We start from the raw sequence: 20,968 nt of genomic DNA, 5'->3' as shown, positions 1-20,968 counted from the left end.
ATCACTCGCCCCCAAGAACCAAGCCAGCCCTAGGGGTGGGGGCACTGTCCCTCTCCGTGGGGTTTCCGTGTGGTCATCTTTGGTCGGGAAGCCTCTGCACCCTGCCAGCGGGGTGGGGTGGGGTGGGGGTCAGTCAGGTGGGGACAGGGAGCGCGTTCCATTGCCTCCCTCCCGTGGTGACATCTGGCCAGTTAGTTCTTTAACACTTGCCTCCTCAGTGATGGGGACGATGGTACTTTATGGTCAAAGCATCCAAAGGGCCAGACTGATCACTATGGGATATAACCACAACCGCTTGACTAAAGAGGCATTCTAGCTTTCTGCCTAGGCTGATTTGGCTCTAATTCTGACACTCACGAAGAACTATATAGGGTCATTAATTACATTTGGTTTCAATACCCCTCCCCAAATGTGCATCACTTAGATGGTTTAAGGCTATTTTAGGACACAATGTCCATTTATCGGTCACAATGTCCATTTATCGGTCATGGGGAATAGGCACAAAATCTCGTCGAAAGGCAAAAGCATTCCTCCGCTCACCAGAAATTAGGTATGAATGAAGCAGATGTCATAAACATCTAGTTTTTGCTTGTCTATTGGAAAAGAATCCTAGATAGCTTACAAGTGTAAAGTTTAAATACTCTCTTCAGTGATTTAATTAGGGTGAGCCCTGAAGAATCATCAAGCTGGTTTCAGTGTTGAAACTCATGGTGAAAAGCCGTCTGAAGAAGTATGTAATTTGACCAGGTCCTTCAGTCAACTTGTAAGGAAGGTAAAATATGCAAAGGCTTTGCTTGGAAAAGATACACTATCCACTGTCCAAATGAACTCCCAGGGGGAGAGAGACAATGGTTGACCCAGGTGTGGGTTGTTTTTTTTTTTTTTTTTTTTTTCCTGGCTCTCATTCAGAATGGATGCCCTGTCCCCATGCAACCCCACATAAAAGTGATCTCTCCTGTTCCTCCCATCAAATAGTCAACAACAGGCATCCTGGCCACACGCAGTTTTTGGTCAAAAGGGCCTAAGATAGGAAAGGGAGCTTTTTGCAGATTCCTATGCATAGAGCTGGAGGGTGAGTATTTTTAACCCTACTTTACAGATGAGAAAACTGAGGCTCAATGTAGTAAGGTAACTTGCCAGTGTCAGAAGAAAAAAATGTACTTGGCTCCAAATCCAGTGCTTTTCACTGTGCTGCAGTGGAATGCATAGTTTTTTCCCATGTAAACTTTGTCACACCCTCAAAGTTATTTCTACTTTCTCAGGTATTCCCAAATCATTCATTTCTTACTTATATCATGTACCGCAATGTATCATAAAAGTTTTATTCAGATGCCTTTCTCCTCTACCCGTTTCTGAATACATGGAGGTCAGTGCCTCTACCATTTCAATATCTTTGGAGCCTAGAGTAAGTATCAAACAAATGCTTGTATGAATTAGTGAAACTGACACACACACACACACACACACACACACACGGAACCACTGAGCCCTATCAATGAGCGGACAGGTGATGCCTACATGGGAGAACCAGTCTGAACTGGACCCAACAACTTCCATTCAACCCTGAAATAAATGCTATCTATACGGGTCCTTTTAGGATCAAGTGACCCTTTCAGAAGGGAGTGAATAACACAGACCAGTTAAATCCAGAAATATTGATGCATTAACTGTGGGCCTCAGAAAGCTCCAGCTTACTCTGAAAGGACTCCTTTCAAGGAAAAGCCTACTGAGTGCAATAACCCAAAACCTCAACCGCTGACTCATTCTAGATGCCCTACAGAGACAAAAATCTTCATTTGCAGGTGTCTACTGACCAAGTTGAACAGAAATTAAAAAAACAAACAAACACAGAAATCAGAACCCCTAACTGAAAAAGATTGAGGGTCTCCTGCATAGTATATTAATGGCAACTGTTACCATGCTTTTATTTACATGTCCTCCCTGTGTGTTTTTGAATTCACATCAGGAGCATGGGTTCTAACAAGCTGAGCTGGACAGAAATCATGACTTCAAAAACACATCCATCTTTGGGACACTGTGCTCAGCTGGTGGCCTCTGTCACTAACAGGCATCTCCCAGTCCTCTCCAGACTGGAACCAGTCCAGAGTGCAAGGTTTGGAAAGGAAAGAATAGTGGGTTTTCTTAATTGAAGGATGGATGCTCAAAGTGTCATATATGTTTGACTCCCTTTGCCATTCTGGATAGGGAGGAAGGGGACCCATAGGTGGGATAAGCCTGGAAAGTTAGCAGAGGCCAGGAGGGGATGAGATCCTCCAGTGTCACTTTTCAGGAAGGATGGTAGAGTTTTGAATGGCCCACCATGGGGACAGTTTATTGTCTCAGGTGTTCTCGGAATTTCCTCGTACACCTTAATACTACACCGTGTGTGTACACCCTGTACACACTTAATATTCTCTAATTTCTTCCTCACAATTATAATAGTATAACTTTTCCTTCCATTTCGGCTGTTTAATAATGACACTTATGTCCTTTCTACTCGAAAATCTACAGCAGAGAGTGGCTCTTCGGGGCTAAATCTAGTCTGTGGCCTGCTTTTTGAGCAATCTTTGAGCTTAGAGTGGTTTTTATACTTGGTACGTGGTTGGGGAAAAAAAAATCAAGAGGGCTATTTCACAGCATGTGAAAATTACATGAAATTCAAATTTCAGCATCCATAAATATGTTTTTGTTGGAACAGGAGTCTCCATACTGTTTCAGGCTATCTGCACTGAAGGCAGAACCGAGCCCTGCGACAGAGAACGCATGGCCTGTGGTGCCTAGAAATTTACTATCTGGCCCTTTACGGAAAGTTTACTGACCCCTGGTGTAAGGGGTCACCTGAGCCTTCCGCAGGCTTCCTGATTATGTTAACTTACTGAATTGGGATACATAATGCACATTGTTAATTTGGGATGGGTGGTGAGGGAATATTTGGGCTTTAAAACAACCACTTATTCTCCTCATAGGACACCATTTAAAATTCTAAGAGCCTACTCAGTAATAAATACATATGATATTTCATGGCAAATACTTTAAATTGAGAATTCTGGACTGAGTGACTCTCTGAAAAGGCTCACTCAATCTGATCTGAGTTTTAAAAATATCTTTAGGATCTTCCCTGCTCCTTAAAAGATGAAGAAGGTCTTTCTTATAACAGGAAGGTCAGGACGGGGTAGGGTCAGGAATGTCTCTATATACTTTTATTAACAGGTGATACGGGCAAGGAATGTTATGCTTAAGCTTTTATGGATATTCAAAAGAAAGTATACCTTTTTTTTTCTTTTTTTTTCTAAGATTTTTATTTATTTGACAGACAGATCACAAGTAGGCAGAGAGGCAGGCAGAGAGAGAGAGAGGAGGAGGAAGCAGGCTCCCCGCTGAGCAGAGAGCCCGACGTGAGGCTTGATCCCAGGACCCTGGGATCATGACCTGAGCCGAAGGCAGAGGCCTTAACCACTGAGCCACCCAGGCGCCCCAGAAAGTATAAATTGTAAGAAATTTGCAAGGAATATTCACTTATCACTCAGACAATTAAGTTTACTCTTATCTGGTAACCAAAAGAACAATGCTTCTACACAACCCCTTTACAAAGCCACTGCGAACCTTGACCAGTTACTATTCTACTGAGTCTGGGAAGGCAGGCACAGGAGGGAAGGGTCAGAAACAGCTTAGCTGTATGGCATCATTTCTAATATGGACATTTCAGGAGGTGGGGCACAGGGGAAGCAGTAACTGATGGTAAGGCTTTCTTCTGTGAGCCCACAGAGGCGGAGCAGGAAAATTGAGTGCAAAATCCAAGTATTCTGTGAGGTGGAATCCAGGGCAGTAAGCAATCCGGAAAGACAAGGCTGGGTGAGATGGGAAAAGTGGGTCGAAAGGCACAAACTGTCAGTTACAGAGAAACAAAGTCATGGGAATACACAGCAAAGGCAGGGTGACTAGAGTTAGCAACACTGTATTACATATTTGAAAGTTGCTAAGAGAGTAGATCTTAATGAAAAGTTCTCATCACACACAAAAAAATCATCTGTATCTGTGTTGACAGATGTTACCTACACTTACCGTAGGAATCATTTCACAACCTATACAAATACTGAATCATGTCGTACACCTGAAGCTGATTTAATGTCAGTTATATCTCAATTAAAAAAAAGAAAGACAAGGAATAGCTCTCAAAAATACCAGAGGCAGACATGTCCCTGCTCTTGAATAAAACCACTGCAAATGATAAATAAGTTGATAAGTTATTAAGGGGCTAAGCGACGAATGAAGGCACATATGAAGAATGTAAACCTTTTCCACTAGGGAGTGGGGAGGGAGAAAGCCTATCAGAAAAGAGTAAGCTTAACTGAGTGATAAGTGAATTTGCCTTGCAAATTTCTTATAAGAAGGTATACTTTCTTTTTAATATTCATGAAAACTTAAGCATAATATTCCTTGCCCCTACTGCTGCATTAATAAAACTGGAGTGTACGTATTCTCTCCTCATGCTTAAAAAAAAGAGGGAAAAAAGAAAATGATTATCTTCTAATCTCTCTTCAAAATTAGAGGCTGAGCTATGGGGGTGGGGGAGGAGATGGCCACTCTGACCAGGTACTGGCCTGACCTCTGCCCCTCAATCAGGAGAGAACTAGGGTTTGATTATACCTGCCCACTACCTAGCATTTTATTAAAAAAAAAAAAATCAATCAATGCTCTTTTTGGGCCAGTCAAGTTCTAGAAGTGGATACAACAACAATTTTAGTGGCCACTGTATTGTATTCAACTATACATTGTATTTTACACTTGTGCCTTAAAGCAGTTAAAAGGATATGATCTTACAAGCAAATCAGGGTAACAGAAACTTCCTGATGTGAGTAAAAACTTATTAAATGATAAATTTGTTTGTAAGATGTATTGCAGTATGCATAAATGAACCCCGGAAAGGATATAATGAGCAGACAGAATCTTTCTTCCACCCTGTCTTCTTTCCTTTAAAATCTTCCTAGAAAATAAAAAAACTAAATTTAATGTTAAGAAGTCAGCGTGGTAGGTACAGAATGGTTAAGTGTATTTTCCACGACAATTTTCCTATGGAGAGAGGTTGGCTTGGACGGAAGAGAGGACTCCATCATCTCCCAATCTGTGCTTCTCCCGCACATAGCTGCTGGGCGTCAGGCTGATTGACAGTGACGGTAAACACGATTTCCAGTAATTTCTGCAGGAATTGTGAACTGCCCTTCAACGCGTTTGAATTGGATTTCAGTAAATGTGTTATTCAAACCTGTTTTCCCTAGAAATAAGCTGAAAATAAAAATAGCATGCCCACCTTCTTCCTTTTGTCTAATTCACAAGTACACTTAGAATCTTGAGTGGCAAAATCTCTGAAAGCATGGTTAATATCCCTCAAAATAATGGGAAGTTTTGACTGTAACATCGGATCATCTTTGATTTTTGTTTCTTCTACTAATCCCATGAAATAATGAAATGACAGAAAATGGTATCGTGTATGTCTTTACCAATAAGTCTTAGTAGATAGTATTTCTTGGCTAAATTGAGACATTAAGTTGCCAGTGTCTCAGGAAAACCAAAGGACACCATCTGGGTGATCAATTGGTAGCTTAATCCAATGCCATACCTTGGGAAGCAGTTTACTAACTTGTAGGTCTTCAGTTTTTAAAGCGTGAAGTTCTCCATGTCCCATAACAAATCCAAGCCATTTCCACACTTTGTGTTTAAAAAAAAAATAAAGAGAGAGAAGAAAAGAAAGGATCTGGCCATTTTTTGAGTACAAGCTGTCCTCCTCTGTTCTTTAAAAAACCTGGACTACACTATGAGAACCACTGAAAAAGGAAAATGCAAACCAAAACTAATAGCAAGAGCTTCTATTTTTTAAAGTGGAACAGTCCTATGAAGATGAAAGAGAGAGGGGGGGGGAGAACAAATGAGGAGGTTTGCAAAGTTTTGTTTTAAAACACTCTTTTTAACTGCACTTTCGGGGTTCAAGTTAAGTATAATTTTTTATGCAAAACTGCCTGTGTGTGTGTGTGTGTGTGTGTGTGTTGTAGTCACAGGCATTATTTAAACAGAAGTCTAATTAAGTGTCCTGAGAAAATGAAAACTCACGTCAGGTTTTTTGTTGTTTTTTTTTTTTCCTTGCAACAGTCAACAAACTGATTTATTATGAGAACCCCTGTCTCTTTCAATCTTGGTTAAAGAAAAGGATTAAGAGTCACTAAATGCATTTCCATGACATTTACCCAGCAGAGGCATAATAAAGTCTAAAGAAAACAGCAGGTATTGAATGGATTCCCAAAACCCACGAAACAAAAATAACTTTTTCAGGTCCCTCCCATCTCACCATCTGAAATGCTGAAAGGTGAATGTGTACTGAGACAAAAGACAGGTGCCCTTTCATATTAAAATGACGTGTGAGCAAGACGGAGGAGAGGAATGCGTCTTTGAAAAAGTCTGGGTCAAACAAAACAGCCATGTTCTCAAATCAGCTTCTCTCTAATATTTTCTCAAGCAACTGAAAAGGAACACCTTTTGCAACAGGAAGCAGAGGCATTTTTTTTTTTTTTTTCAGTTCAGAAGTGCATTTCTGAAATGTGTCCCTGTTTAACTTTTATAAAGTTACGGGGCCCCAGACGCTGACAAATGAGCTTCATTACACTCAAGGCTCAACATATTTTCTGTGACAATCTGTTTCACTTGAGGAATGGTATTTGCATATGGGGGGGGGTGGGGGGGAGTGGACCAGAATCAAGATTCCTATCTTGTCTTCTGGTTTCTGTTACATTAGTTCATAAAAGTTCACCCTATTTTAGATCTGGGAGGAAATAAGTTACTTTTAAAATGAGGACACAGAAACCTAGAGCTGAGATTATGCAGTGCCTGACTTGTTCTCTGGGTAGACGGGTAGACTGAGGCTGCCTTCCCTCTTGGTGGCGGTAAGGCCGTAGGAAATAGCACAGGCTTTGAAATCAGGGAGAAAGCCTGGCCAAACGTTGGCTCAGTCATCTGCCAGCAATGAGACCTCAGGCTCAAGCGTTCAGCTTTCTGAAGCACTGTTTCCCCATCTGTAAAATGGACACACTATTCCTACACTTGTGAAACGAAGAAGCCCACGTAGCCAGTGACTGACAAATGATAGGTTATTTAATTTTAAGTTATAAAATTCAAGATTTTTCTTTCTTTTTTTTTTTTCCCTAGGACATAAATAAAGTTCAAAACAGATCCTGTTTGCTATTAAAAACGAATTAAGGGATTTCTGGTAATTGGATACCAATTTGATCTTGATTTTCCTAACATTTTAAAATATAAATCTACTTTATAGGCCAAAGAGAACAATGTAGTATTCAATAATTTGTTGGACCAATTTGACCTTATCAAGTTGATCAAACACATTGTGTCTGAATTGTGAATTGTCTGGTCTGAGTTAACTGTCTTCTTCACGATGTGTAAATGAGATCAGGTGGATTTGGTCTTTCTTCCCCATGCAATTCCATAATGGCTATCTTTGATAAAAACAGGATGTGCCAAAGCACATAGCACTTTCTGTGCACCACACTTTGTTCTAAAGAACTTTATGGAGGCGAACTTTACGAAGTTCCCAATGAAGTAGTTATAGTAACCAACCCCACTTCACCCAGAGTTGGTACGTGGTAGACGTGGGATTTGAACCCTGGGAGTCAGACACCAGGGCCCTCAGTTTGAACCTCTCTTCTATATTGCCTCCTGACACTTCAAGTCACTGCTTTAATAAACCAGGCTATCTGGTCAGAGCTGGAGAAACAGGCTAAAAATGTGAATTCGTACTTACAGGACAGACAATATGTCAACACAGAGATACTAGTCCTTCTTATGTAGAAATCAAGTATAAATGAACCAAAATATCCTATAATAAAAATATACTTTACTGAAAGCAAAAAGTTCAAGGTCTGTTTGGCTCTTCTGAGTTTCTATTTCCACACAGTGACAATATTTATTTTCCCATGTTTCTGGTTATACTTTCCTTTCCGTTTCTTTTGCACAGTATCATTCCTTTACCTGTCACATAAAGGTTTGCCACGATTTTGACTGACTTCTCACCTGCCCATGTTCTCCTTGGCTCCCGTGGCTTCCACCACGACTTGTAAGGAAAAGATTCCTAAGAGTCGACACCTCAATCTCTCTCCTAAGCATTATAGAGATTTCCCAAGTGGCAGTTCAAAAGCCATCTCAACCATTGCGACCAAAACTCCACTCGGCATCTACCATCTGAATAAGACAAGTTTCTCCTTCTGTTTTGCTAAGTGGAAAGAAAGGCAATCCTACTTCCTCAGGTATCAGTCAAGTCATGAACTTCTCTTAGCTGGAGGATTTCTTGGACTCCTCACTGTTACTCTCTGCTGTGCAACCCAATTATTCTACCTGTCCGTGCTGCCTTCCAAGGATCTGCCCGGCCGTCCTCTCCAGTTTATCCCTGCCGTGGCAGGTGGCCTTTCTTTAGGTTCTTGCCACCTTCCACTGAAACCAACGTCTAATGGTTCTGTTTCCCTGCCTTATGTGCTACCCACTCCAATACCATCTGCACTACTTGGAGGAACATTTTCTCAAACACAGCCTGATCATGTAGCTCTTGGGACCCTGGACACACTTATGCTAAACTCTCATCACACCCTACTGTGATTGCTGGTTTTCCTGTCTGCCTGCCCCACTCAACAGCTCTGTACTGAGGAGGGTTTGCGCTTTCTTCATCACTGTATCCCCAGGGCCCACACAGCTCGGTGCTAACAAATGCTGTTGGTTAAATGGAGGACACTACTTAAATTCAAATACCTCACGTTCTTTTAAAAAGATAACATACAACAGTCAAGTTAAAGAGTAATCTGGGGGCGCCTGGCTGGCTCAGACAGTAGAGTGTGGGATTCTTGACTTCGGGGTTATGGGTTTGAGCCCCACAATGGGTATAAAGCTTACTTAAAAAAAAAAAAAAAAGAGGGGCTCCTGGGTGACTCAGTCAAGCCTCCGACTCTTGCTTTTGGCTTAGGACATGATCTCAGGGTCATGAGATTACGCTTTGTGTCAACGCAGAGTCTGCTTGAGATTCCCTCTTTCCCTCTCCTATGCTCCTCCCAGCTCGAGTGCTCTCTAACATAAATAAATAAAATCTTTTTTTTTTTTTAAGATTTTATTTATTTATTTGACAGAGAGAGATCACAAGTAGGCAGAGAGGCAGGCAGAGAGAGAGAGAGGAGGAACAGGCTCCCTGCTGAGCAGAGAGCCCGATGCGGGACTCGATCCCAGGACCCTGAGATCATGACCTGAGCCAAAGGCAGCAGCTTAACCCACTGAGCCACTCAGGCGCCCCCAATAAATAAAATCTTTAAGAAAAAAAAAAGTATTTTGTGAGGCAGGGAGTCTATTGCTAGCATTCTATCCATTCTACCATCTTTTCTAGTCTAATGAATGAGAATATGTATTTTTGAGAAGGAAAATAAATTTGGGAGGTTTCATTTAAAACTGGTGCCATTTAAAGTTCTGGTCTGCAAACAAATACCTCAATTTTAAAAGATTTTTATTTATTTATTTGATAGACAGAGAGAGATCACAAGTAGGCAGAGAGGCAGGCAGAGAGAGAGGGGGAAGCAGGCTCCCTGCTGAGCAGAAAGCCCGATGTGGGGCTCGATCCCAGGACCCTGAGATCATGACTTGAGCTGAAGGCAGAGGCTTAAACCACTGAGCCACCCAGGTGCCCCAAATACCTCATTTTAAGCCTTTAAAATTAGTAACATGATGAGTAATGGGGCCTTCTATTTTGCTGCTCAAATGAGCATTAACTGTTTTCATCTTTAAAACAATATATTTATAATTCTTTTCATTCTTAGTTATGAAGACTTTTATTGAATAGTCAAGCACAATAAATGTTTTTTATATATTATTTAGGGGTGGATATTGTTTCCGCAAAGATACAGCTCCTCATTATCTTTTATCTTTAATGATTTCATTAAACTCACGAATTTCATATTAGTAGTAATTTTGCCATTCAGGACAGGATGACTAAAACAATCTAGTCATTCTTTGATGGAACACGAGAAAGTTACAAGGGTTGGGATACTACTATCCAACTCCTGCTACACCACCATTTTGACTGGAATATGGATAAAATAAACCCAGAAGTAAAAGAGGGAAAACACAGAGCATGGTCATGAGATGCCCTGATGTTTTGAACTTTCCATTGTCATTAACGATTTGTGCACTAACACAAAAAGAATTAGGAAGGAGGGGCGCCTGGGTGGCTCAGTGGATTAAGCCACTGCCTTCAGCTCAGGTCATGATCCCAGGGTCCTGGGATCAAGCCCCACATCAGGCTCTCTGCTCTGCGGGGATCCTGCTTCCTCCTCTCTCTGCCTGCCTCTCACTGACTTGTGATCTCTGTCTGTTAAATAAATAAATAAAATAAACCTTAAAAAAAAAATTAAGAAGGGGAATTCATTTAGTAATTTATTTATTTAACTGAGGTAATAATTGGTAAGGCTGTTTTAAAAGCCATTACTTTTCTAAAGCTATGTAAAAGATGAATTTATTTTTAAAACAAATTTTAAATAGGGTAACACATTTTGTTTTTGCTTTTGTTTTTTTTTTAAAGATTTTATTTATTTATTTGATAGAGAGAGATCACAAGTAGGCAGAGAGGCAGGCAGAGAGAGAGAGGAGGAAGCAGGCTCCCTGCTGAGCAGAGAGCCCGATATGGGACTCGATCCCAGGACCCTGAGATCATGACCCGAGCCGAAGGCAGCAGCTTAACCCACTGAGCCACCCAGGCGCCCTGTTTTTGTTTTTTTTTTAAGAGGGAGAGAACCCAGGCACCTGCCCCGTGCCGGGAGGGGCAGAGGGAGAGAGAGAGAATCTTAAGCAGGTTTCACTCCTGGTGCAGTTCATGCCTGGTGCAGGGCTCAGTCTCACGACCCTGAGATCAGGACCTGAGCCAAAATCCAGAGTCAGATGCTTAACCATCTGAGTTACCCAGGCACACCCAAATAAGGTTAACACTTTCCAAACCAAGTCAAGTGAAATATGCATGGCATCGGCACCTGCATGCAGATAATCATAAATCCCAGCTCAGCATGTTTCTACATGGTCACTCTCTAGGATAGGTTAAAGTAACACCTCCACAAATGAAAACAAGTGCCACACATCCACAGCACTTTGCTTTTCATCCAGAGGATTCGGGTTCCTTTTTATTTATTTATTTATTTATTTTAAAATTTTTATTTATTTTTTTAAAAAATATTTTATTTATTTATTTGACAGAGGGAGATCATAGGAGATCACAAGTAGGCAGAGAGGCAGGCAGAGAGGGAGGAGGAAGCAGGCTCCCTGCCCAGCAGAGAGCCCGATGTGGGGTTGATCCCAGGACCCCGGGATCATGGCCTGAGCCGAAGGCAGAGGCTTAACGACTGAGCCACCCAGGCACCCCCAGGTTCTCTTTTAGAAAGGGCACTCCGGTGCTTGCTCGAGGGGGTAGGGGAGGCCCACCAGCCTCCCACCAGCCCGCCAGACAGGGCCCATCCGCCCTTCCTGGCTTTCGCGCTCACCCGCGGCTCTCGGACACGCTGCACGTGGCGGCCAGGCCCCTGCTGTCTCCCCCACCGCATTCGGAATCCCTGCTGTCTTCACGGCGGACCCCTTCCTGTGCAGAGAGCCTCCCACCGAACGAGCACTCTACAGCTGCCTATTTAATCATTAATGCTTCTGGTCCTTGTCTTCTCACTGGCTTTCTAACAAAGTAAAATTTTAATAGACTCAGAAGAAAGACCAGTTCACATTAATGAAAAGCTTTCAAAACAGACCATTTAAAGTCCCTTGTTATGTTCTGACTTCAAAAGGACCTGCATGACCGTCACTGAACAGGTACGGGCTGCTGGCTAGCCGACGGGGCAAGGCGGCTGGCGTGGAGAGGAGGCTGGCAGGTTCCTAGCGAACGTGTCTGAGACCCGGTGTCGTGACAACGGGACAGGTTCTAGAGAGCCTGGAGCTTGAATCCCAGCTCCACGGTTTGTTCACTGCACGAAAGAGGGTGAGTGCTCTAACCTTCCAGGGACTTCACAGAGGCGACTGAAATAGGTCAAGCGCTAAGAGAGCTGAGCTGAGCACTGTACCCGGGATCTGGCAGGTCCTCAGGAAATGTCAGCTCCCTCCCATCTGTGGTCTCCATGTCTGTTCACAGCATTTCTTACTCCTAAACCACACGTACCAACATCTTCAAAGCCTCCCTCTTCCTACCCTCATGTCATCAGACGGTGGGCCTGTTGTTTCTACTGCGGCCTTGTTTCCCATATGGCTCCCTTTGTGCTGGGACACGGAGATACCCAAGAGCTCTAGGCTCATGGAGGCTTCTACCTGGCTGGGGAGGGAGGGTAGTCAGACAGCCTAACAGACCAGGGGACACTGAAACAATTTTGAACAATTAATAGAGTTTCTAAAAAAGTAGGAAGAAAGGAGGGCCCTAAGCAGGCCATTTCAGGTCAGGAGTAAAAATGAAAGACTGAACTCCATAGAGTTTAGCACATTTGGAGATTCATGCGTTTGTATGACTGAGGAAAGAGGGAAATTGGGATAGGGTCTGCAAAGGAGGTTTAACAGATGAACAGAAGTCAGATGAGAAGGGCTTTGCACCCACAGTAGGAAGGTGTCCCCAGTCTCCTTAGCCATAACAGACAGCTCCGTGTTCTATTCTCATTTTGCTTCTACCTTTATTATACAGCTTTGCACTCTTGGCCTCTGTCATGACCGTTCATGTGAATCTTATCTAGTTTACTTATGGACCTCTTCACTGAAGATGGGGGCTTTGTCTCTTTTTGCCTTCTTCAAGAAAAAACCCAGCATGCCTTAGACATGGAAAATGCTCGAGAAGTGTGTGTCCTGTTAATTCTGTCTACACAGATTCAAATGGAAAACTGTCTTTTACTAAGTACTTTAAATATATTCCTTATAAGATTATGTGTATCATCATTTTGGCAAAATGATGATAAAGAGGACTTGTTTAGGCAACAGCTTTCGCTTCACTTTTTCTGAATTATAAAAATGTTAAATTAGTAGGGTCTGAAGTACAGAGATGACATGATTATAGCTACTTGTGATGAGTGAATACCAAATGAGGCACAATTTTTTGCCTTGAATCTACTGGTCGCAACAGCAACAACATATATCTGTATCAATATTCATATACACAATTTCAGTTGAACACCGAGTCCCTCCAATGGCTTAGTCACTGCATTTCCTGGGATATAAAACCGAGGCCTCCTGCAGTAATTATACCAAAGAGTGCTATGTTTATGTTCAAAGATAATAATGAAACAGAAAACCTGAGGTTCACAGAGTGAAGTAGCTTGTCTAAGTTTGCCCACCAGTTAGGGGCCAAGGACAGATTCAAACTCTCACCTGCTGCCTTCAAAGGTGGTTCTAGTCCTACTACAGTTTCCTGTTTCTCAGCAAGTAGCAGTATGCTCAGACTTACGAGTGGTTTGGCCAAGACTTACCAACAACTTGTTAGGAAAGGATTTTTTACCTGAAAAATTCAGTTTGCTCTTAAGTGATTAATTATCTTGGCATCGCTAAGCCTTATGCTTTATCTAACAACAAATCTAGACAGCAGACCTGACACAGTTTTATACGAGTGAGTTATTTAATGAATGAAGACAGATGTGGGAGTAGGAGTAGCACCCCACCACCTGATCGAGCAACTACCAGACCTATGAAGAAAGGCCACTAATATGCACAGCTGTCACAGAGCTCGTGAATTTCTTTGTAGGAATATCATCAAACCATTTCAGAATCTCACCCAGTTCAACATAATGTCAAATCAGAAGAAAGAAATGTAGGAATAGCAGTGAAAAGTGATGAGGCAAGTAAAAAAGTGAGAAGGCATGGAATCTGCAAGCATTTAGGATTGACGTGTGTGTCTGAATGTGTGTGTGTGTGTGTGTGTGTGTGCGCGCGTGCGTGCGCACGGGTGTGTTCCAAAGGCACCGTGATTATCTGATATTAATTACAAAGGCATCATTTCTCAAGGGAAGAGCTAAATCATACAGCATGTCCTTCATTTATAAAAGGTAGGGAAGGACACGTTTTAGAGACTTAAATCACAGGTGGTTAATAATTTTAAAGCATCCATATGAGTTAACGTATTTGAAGTGTAAAATTCAGATACGACTCACTTTTGATGAAGCCAGAGAGATAAGAAATGTGTTTGCTTGACAGTTACTAATTTTTAAAATTTAGACATACGTTACATAGGGATTAAAATGAATATTAGACAACACTGACTGAACAAGCCTCACGGATTTTTGAAGACCAGGGTATCAAGCTGGAATATAAAATGCTCCCAGAGTCATTCAAAACTGAATATTTTTCTATGTTAATTACTCCTTTAAAAATCTGGCTTTAAATTTATCTTTATATTTTCTTTTCTTTGTTCATCATTAAATGGCCATATTTCACAGGACACTGATCATTATGTCCTGGCCCCCATGCCACCAGAGAGCTCTCCTGGACTTTCAGACCCTCCCAGACGAAACCCAACAGCTGGTTGTTGTGCGCCATCTAGTGGCTACAGGAATCATTGATGCCTGAATGTTGCTTGCTTGTTCTGCATTTTAGAAATACCGGGACACATATTTTTAGAAAATAAGAGAACTGTGAACAGCAGTACCAGATTCATAAGACTATTTCCTCCTAAAATTGATATTTAAGTCATTTAATAAGCAATACAAATCTTAAAATGAAGTGAGGGAAATACACAGTACATGCTAGTTATGTGTAACAAAGGTTTAAATGACCATTAATTTAATTACAGTGTGTATGTACTTAAATAGACTGTACATTGCTCCATGTAGGGGAGACACAATTTATGCCAGTGAATAGGAACAATGTACCTGCTGACAACCATGGGTACAGGATTGGGGAGATACATATATTTTTTTCCTTTTTACCACGCCTTAAATAATTCACCATAGGCAAGTGTTAGTAAAGGTAGTTAAAAGTGTTTGCTCAAATCTTTACATTATTATCTAAACTGCATGGCCATGACAATACACTTAAATTATTTCCAAATTAAAACAAAATTATTTCCAAATTTAAAAAGGCACTCTTTCACACTTCTTCAACTATATTTAATTTACTGTGCAAATTCTAAAGAGATGATTGATCACATACTAATAAAGCACAAAAGGTCAAGTGGTAAAGGTAAAATTAACATGACTTTATCAAAGGAAATTTCTTACTGCTACTTGCTTACCTCCCATAGCGTGCGTACTTCTCATAAGTCATCTGTTATAATCCCAAGCTCTACATTCATTGTTATTGGTCACACAAAAATAACTTACTCAAAATGCCTGAAGCAAAGGTACGGCTGAGAACTTATTAAAAGCAAAGCAAGCCAACCTGAATCCCTCTACAACTAGTTTTGATTTCATTTTGAACAAAAAGTTGAGAAACCTTGCATAGAATTATAAATAGAAACACACCAGGGCTCACTTTGAACCAAGTTTCACTCATTATTTTTAAAAGGACTATTACTTTATAATTTAGGAGGATATGTCTTGCGGAGTAAATCTCTCTCTGTTAAGTGGATGAATGGATGTGGCATGTCTTGGTTTGGAGTAGGAATTTCACAAGGAATTTGCTGATGTAGTTGTGATACTGAGAAAGAAGGACTAAAGGTAGGATAGTTAGGTGGTTTTTTAGTTACTGGTTAACGAATTAGGACCCAGTTGGATAGAAGTCTTTGGGGTCACATCTCAGAGCCTCTTCCTTTAACCTGTCTTACTTAATACCTGGCAAAAATGGAAAAGCTGAAGGAGAGAGCTAAAATACTAAATGCAAGGTAGGCGGGGAGAGGTTTCAAAGTCATTTCAGCTTTTTAGAAGAACGGACCCAAGTCAACCAAATGGATGTAGACTCATTATTTCCCAGACTTGAAAGGGCATCCACAGCCCTCAGAAGACTGGCTCTGCTCTGTATCTCCCACAAAAGATCAGCCAGCCAGCAGTGAAACATGTCCAGTGAGAGGAAATGCACTACTCCCAAGGGAGGGGCAGGTCAACTATCAACACAACATTGCGTGTTGAGGTTTAACAAAAAATCCGTATAGGTACAAGGGAGGAACAAGATGTAATCTTGGTAGTCTTTGATTTAGAGGACTTAACAGAGAGAGTCAACTGCTAGAGGACTTAATACTATTTTTACATTTTAAGAGGTGCCCATTCACAAGATCTCTCCCTTCAATTTGTGGTGTGAAAACTTGAAAAGACACAGTGACAAGTGGGACGATATCTAGAAAAAGATGGCTAAGACCACTGAGGGTACCTGATTTGGAGAAATGAAGATGCCAGTGGTTCATGCCGGGGAGGGGCACCAGGGCCAGGGAGTAACAGTGAGAGCTCTGGTTGAACAGGTAGTTGGGGCTGTTCCAGTCAACCTGAAGGTACTGGGAGCCAAACAAGGCCATAACAGGCCACTCGATATGGAGGAGATGAGGACTCTGCCCTCAGAAATTTCACCCAGCTTGTCTTGTGGAGGAGTGAGCTCACTCGTGTAGGAACAATACCTGACCAGGAGCCACCATTGCACAAAGGGGATAAAGACAGCTGCAACCATGGGTGTTGTGAGGGATCAAATAAAACAGAAGACATGTACGTGCGCAGAAAACAGCATCGCAGGGACTTGTTCCTTGTGAGCAATGACACCCAAGGGATTTCCGAAGTTGGGCAACAAAGTAGACTCTGTGGCGTATATGGTTGATGCGGACCCTAGGAGTCTATGATTTCATCTTATTAATAACCTAAGCTAATTAATGATGCTTCAACATTCAGAGTTTATACTGCTTTCAATGGTAATGCATGCATCACGTCTCCCGTACTTTCATTTTTATGTTAACTGACCTATAAGATACAATCCCGAATGTCCTGGGTTTGCTTTCCTCCTATCCACTATGCATCACTTGGATAATGGAACAGAGGTGTCTGTGTACAAATGAGGCTAACATGTATCTCAGAAAGTTCAAGAAATAACTCAAAAATACGAGGATTTACAGAAAAAAGCTTCCTGTTCCTTTATTTATTTTTTTAAACCAGAAATGCTCCCATGAAAAGTAAGTCACGTGACCTGATCATACTTAACGACTGTGATCGCTGTTCATTACCTACTGACAGGATGGAGCACGCTTCTTTGACCCTCATGTTTTTATACTCATTCTTGGTAAAGAAATGGTAAAGAAGTTGATTCAAAAATAGTGCCAGAGAGATAGATGAGAACCCCTCCTGGGGAGGCTCAGAATCGATGGAAAGGGCAAGAATCTGGAATTCAGCAGAAAGAGGAAAAGGTCTGGGAGCAGGAATGAGAGCTGAAGAGGCAGTTTGCACAACGCCTTGAATCGGGAGAGGTATTCGAAGTGGGTGTTCTACGTTTGATGAGCAAAAGTAAACTCCAGATCCTGCAACGTGTTTTTGAGTTCAGACAAGCCTCCTACACCAGCATGGCATCACACACACACAAAGGATGCCTCTGCTCGACGTGCGGACTCACGGCGCAGTCTCTGCCCAGCAGCTTTAGAAACCGTCCAATGACATGACGAAGTAAGCGGCAAGGAACGCTGCCTCGCATGATTTTGCTACCTCGGCCAGGAAATGGTGTTCATAGTGGGATCATTTTAGTATATTTTGAGATGTAATACTATTCACAGATCTCAGCGGGAGTCTGTTCCACTTGAAGTTTCCAGGTGGAGGCAGATGCTGGCGTCTGGTGACCCTGGACTCAGCCGGCTTGTCCCGCGGCCCGTAGCTACCAGAAATTACCAGGAGTGTGTAGGAATGATTTTCCCTCTCCTATCTGCTCCCTTGAGCTCCACACATTTCAGTCACCACTTTTCCTAGAAAAGGTAGTGTAATTGTGGGGCTCTCTCCCTACCTTCAGTCTCTTCCCAGAGCCTCCCACTGGGGGCTCCCAACAGGACCCAGGAGCCAAGGAGGCTGGGGATGTGGGCTAAGGAACACATAAGGCACAGGACGGAAGGGGTGGGTAGGGGGCTAAGGCAAGAGTCACTAGGTTATTTCCTGGGTGGGTGGGCGGATGGATGGCGGGGGGTGGACGGTGACAAGAGTAAGTCGTGTGTAATCTCAATTTCTTTCTCTCTAAACTGAATATTAGAAGTCCTCCCTCTCTATATAAAATACCAGTGAAAATCAAACGGAATCACATGAAAATATTTCTTACATTCCTTACAGAGATACACACACACACACACACACACACACACACACACACACATATATATACATATATGTCAATTATATATATATATATATATATATTTTTTTTTTGGTTCATTTGTTTGGTTATTTGGGGGAAGAGACCAAGGGGAGAAAAACATGATCTAAGTGGTGCTTAAAATGCTACATTTAGGGACGCCTGGGTGGCTCAGTCATTAAGCAGCTGCCTTCGGCTCAAGTCAGGATCCCAGGGTCTGGGATCGAGCCCCACATCAGGCTCCCCGCTCTGTGGGAAGCCTACTTCTCCCTCTCATTCCCCCTGCTTGTGTTGCCTCTCTTGCTGTGTCCCTCTCTGTCAAATAAATAAAATCTTAAAAAAAATATAATGTTACCTTTAAGAGGATAGGACAACTTTGCTCAGCGTTTTTCAGTGTGCTTTGCGGACCTTTTAGAATCTGAGAAACTAGACAATGGTTAAGTGGCAACACTGACTATAAAAAAGGCTCCATCACTGAGTCCTACCACCGTAAAGGTCCTTAAGACATAGACGATGAACTTCACCATTGCTAAGGTCACTAAGACCTAAGTCTTTTTCAACTGAGACAGGGGAACACACTCCCCTCAGACCGGAAGTCAACATTAGACCGCAGTATAAGGAGCGAGTATAAACCACATTCCTGGGCACTCAGGACCCGAAGTCGAACAGTGGCCCCTTTGGGACTTTCCCCGATGCCCCATCTCCCCCGCCCTCCGCCCCAGCCCAGCGAGGAACTGTGGGACAGCGTACCTGTATGTGTCCTTCGGTGAGCCTTCAGGTGAGAACTTTTTGTGTATACTTTGTTGCATCCCTCAAAATCACATCTGTGGATACGCCGTTTTCTGGAGTCTGGGGATTCAGACCGTCTCTGGCGTCTTGTGCTCTCAATACTAAACGGTGAGATTGAACTGGAGAAAGAAACAATGTGGTTAAACCGTGACCAGCACAGCGCTCCGTCTTCATGCTAGTGACAGGAGACCCCAGCCGTAGCCTGTCGCTTGCTACAGACTCAAGGCCCTACGGACACATTTCCGACCATCCCTTTCTTGGACATGGTTTATTTCTTAATCTCGAAGGCAGGCAGCTTGGCCTGCTTCTGAGAAAACACTCCTCCACAGACAAAGATATGCTTAAAACAACAAGATAGAAACAAAAACTCCAAAAAATCAGTGGTAAGTGAGGAGATCTTCCTTATCGAAAGAACAATCTGGAATCCTACTGAAGGACACAGAGAGTATTTTTGGAAGCTCAGCTACAGACAGACAAAATGAGGGCATTCCGTAAGTAACACAGGGGGTCTGAACTGCACGTGACAACATAGAAAACTGAGTAAAATCACAAGGTACATTTCAAAACAAGTGAGGTCAGGCTGAAAGAAATGACATCAGTACATCAATAACATGAGTCATGACAAGCTATTTCTGTTCAGTGAAATGCACCTGACATTTAGCTTTTCCAGTTGGTGGTTTTTCATGGTGAGGAATCAAGCACATTGTATTTAAAGATTAGCTGTACCACCACTATGAGAAAAAGTTTCAACTATGAAATTTGGCCCCGACTTGCACAGTGTTTAATCTTAATGCCACAGCAGAAAAACAGGATTAGTTTGTAACGTCAGGTAATTGATTAACATGTACCTCTTCAAACTTTAATCTCTTTTGATTGAGGTAGAAACGAAGCATATGACTAATCGTTTTCGGTTACCCACGAAGTTCTTTACTATGATCACAAAATATAACACAAACGCGATCATCCCTATTTCTAGTGTAAAAAATTCACCACTGCTCATATTGGACATATTTTCTTCCAGCTTTTTCATGTGTTGATGTTTTTCAAAATTAAAGTTTATTAGTAAATTACCTCTTACAAAAACCTGAATGACTGAGCAAGAGTTCTTTGAAGAAAGTGACGTTTACGCTTCACTTAAGCCGATTACAGGTAAAGGGAAAACCCCACCCCCCATCCCTTCCTTCTCCTCCCACGGAAAACCTGTCATACATTTTCTTTAAATTCTTTCAATTCGTTCCAATTATCCTTACCTATACAAACCTACAGTCACAGAAGCTCCTAACAATGTTTTGTTCTTTAAGAGACATGTAGAGGGGCACCTGTGTGGCTCAGTGGGTTGGGGCTCTGCCTTTGGCTCAGGCCATGATCTCAGGGTTCTGGGATCGAGCCCTGCTCAGTGGAGAGCCTGTCCCCCCCCCCCCCCCGCCTGCCTTTCTGCCTACTTGTGATTTCTCTCTCTCTCTGTCAAATAAATACATAATCTTTAAAAAAAGAGAGAGAGACATATAGATACCATCATATAGTTCCCATCCCTTTGTGGATTTCTTTACACTTGCCTTTTGCTCACTCACCATTAAGCACAGTTTATGCCAACACTGTCATTTATTTACTTCAAGTGCTATATCCACAACCCATCTATTCTAAGATGATTTTTTTTCATATTTTGATGTCTCTAAAATCAGATGCTTCTTATACAACTTATGGCTTGTCATAGTTTAACTGGCATAAAATTATCTTTTTGTATTAGTAGTACATACAGCAGTGGTGCATTTTACAATATGTGGTACTTTTAACTTAGATCAGAGGTTGGTAAACTTCTTCTGTAAATGGCTAAATAGCAAATAGTTGGTTTTGACTTTGAGAGTCATGCAGTCTATGTCATAAATCAACTCTGCCCTTGTAACATGAA

At 42.0% G+C, this 20,968-nt stretch overlaps 1 protein-coding gene across 3 annotated transcripts in view; it reads right to left on the bottom strand.

The window, feature by feature from the left end:
• The window catches only part of KLF12 (KLF transcription factor 12), a 441,551-nt gene that overhangs the window by 9,982 nt on the left and 410,601 nt on the right, over positions 1–20,968 (bottom strand). For all 3 annotated transcript variants that reach the window (XM_059144589.1, XM_059144587.1, XM_059144588.1), the window contains one exon: positions 19,021–19,178. In XM_059144589.1, the coding sequence (XP_059000572.1) occupies positions 19,021–19,178 (158 nt within the window). The remainder of the gene's footprint in view (positions 1–19,020; positions 19,179–20,968) is intronic.

The sequence above is a fragment of the Mustela lutreola genome, chromosome 13 (assembly GCF_030435805.1).
Source record: "Mustela lutreola isolate mMusLut2 chromosome 13, mMusLut2.pri, whole genome shotgun sequence".
NCBI classification, from domain to species: Eukaryota; Metazoa; Chordata; class Mammalia; order Carnivora; family Mustelidae; genus Mustela; species Mustela lutreola.
Note: the sequence above shows the minus strand (reverse complement) of the source record. Positions and strands in the feature narration are given on the sequence as shown.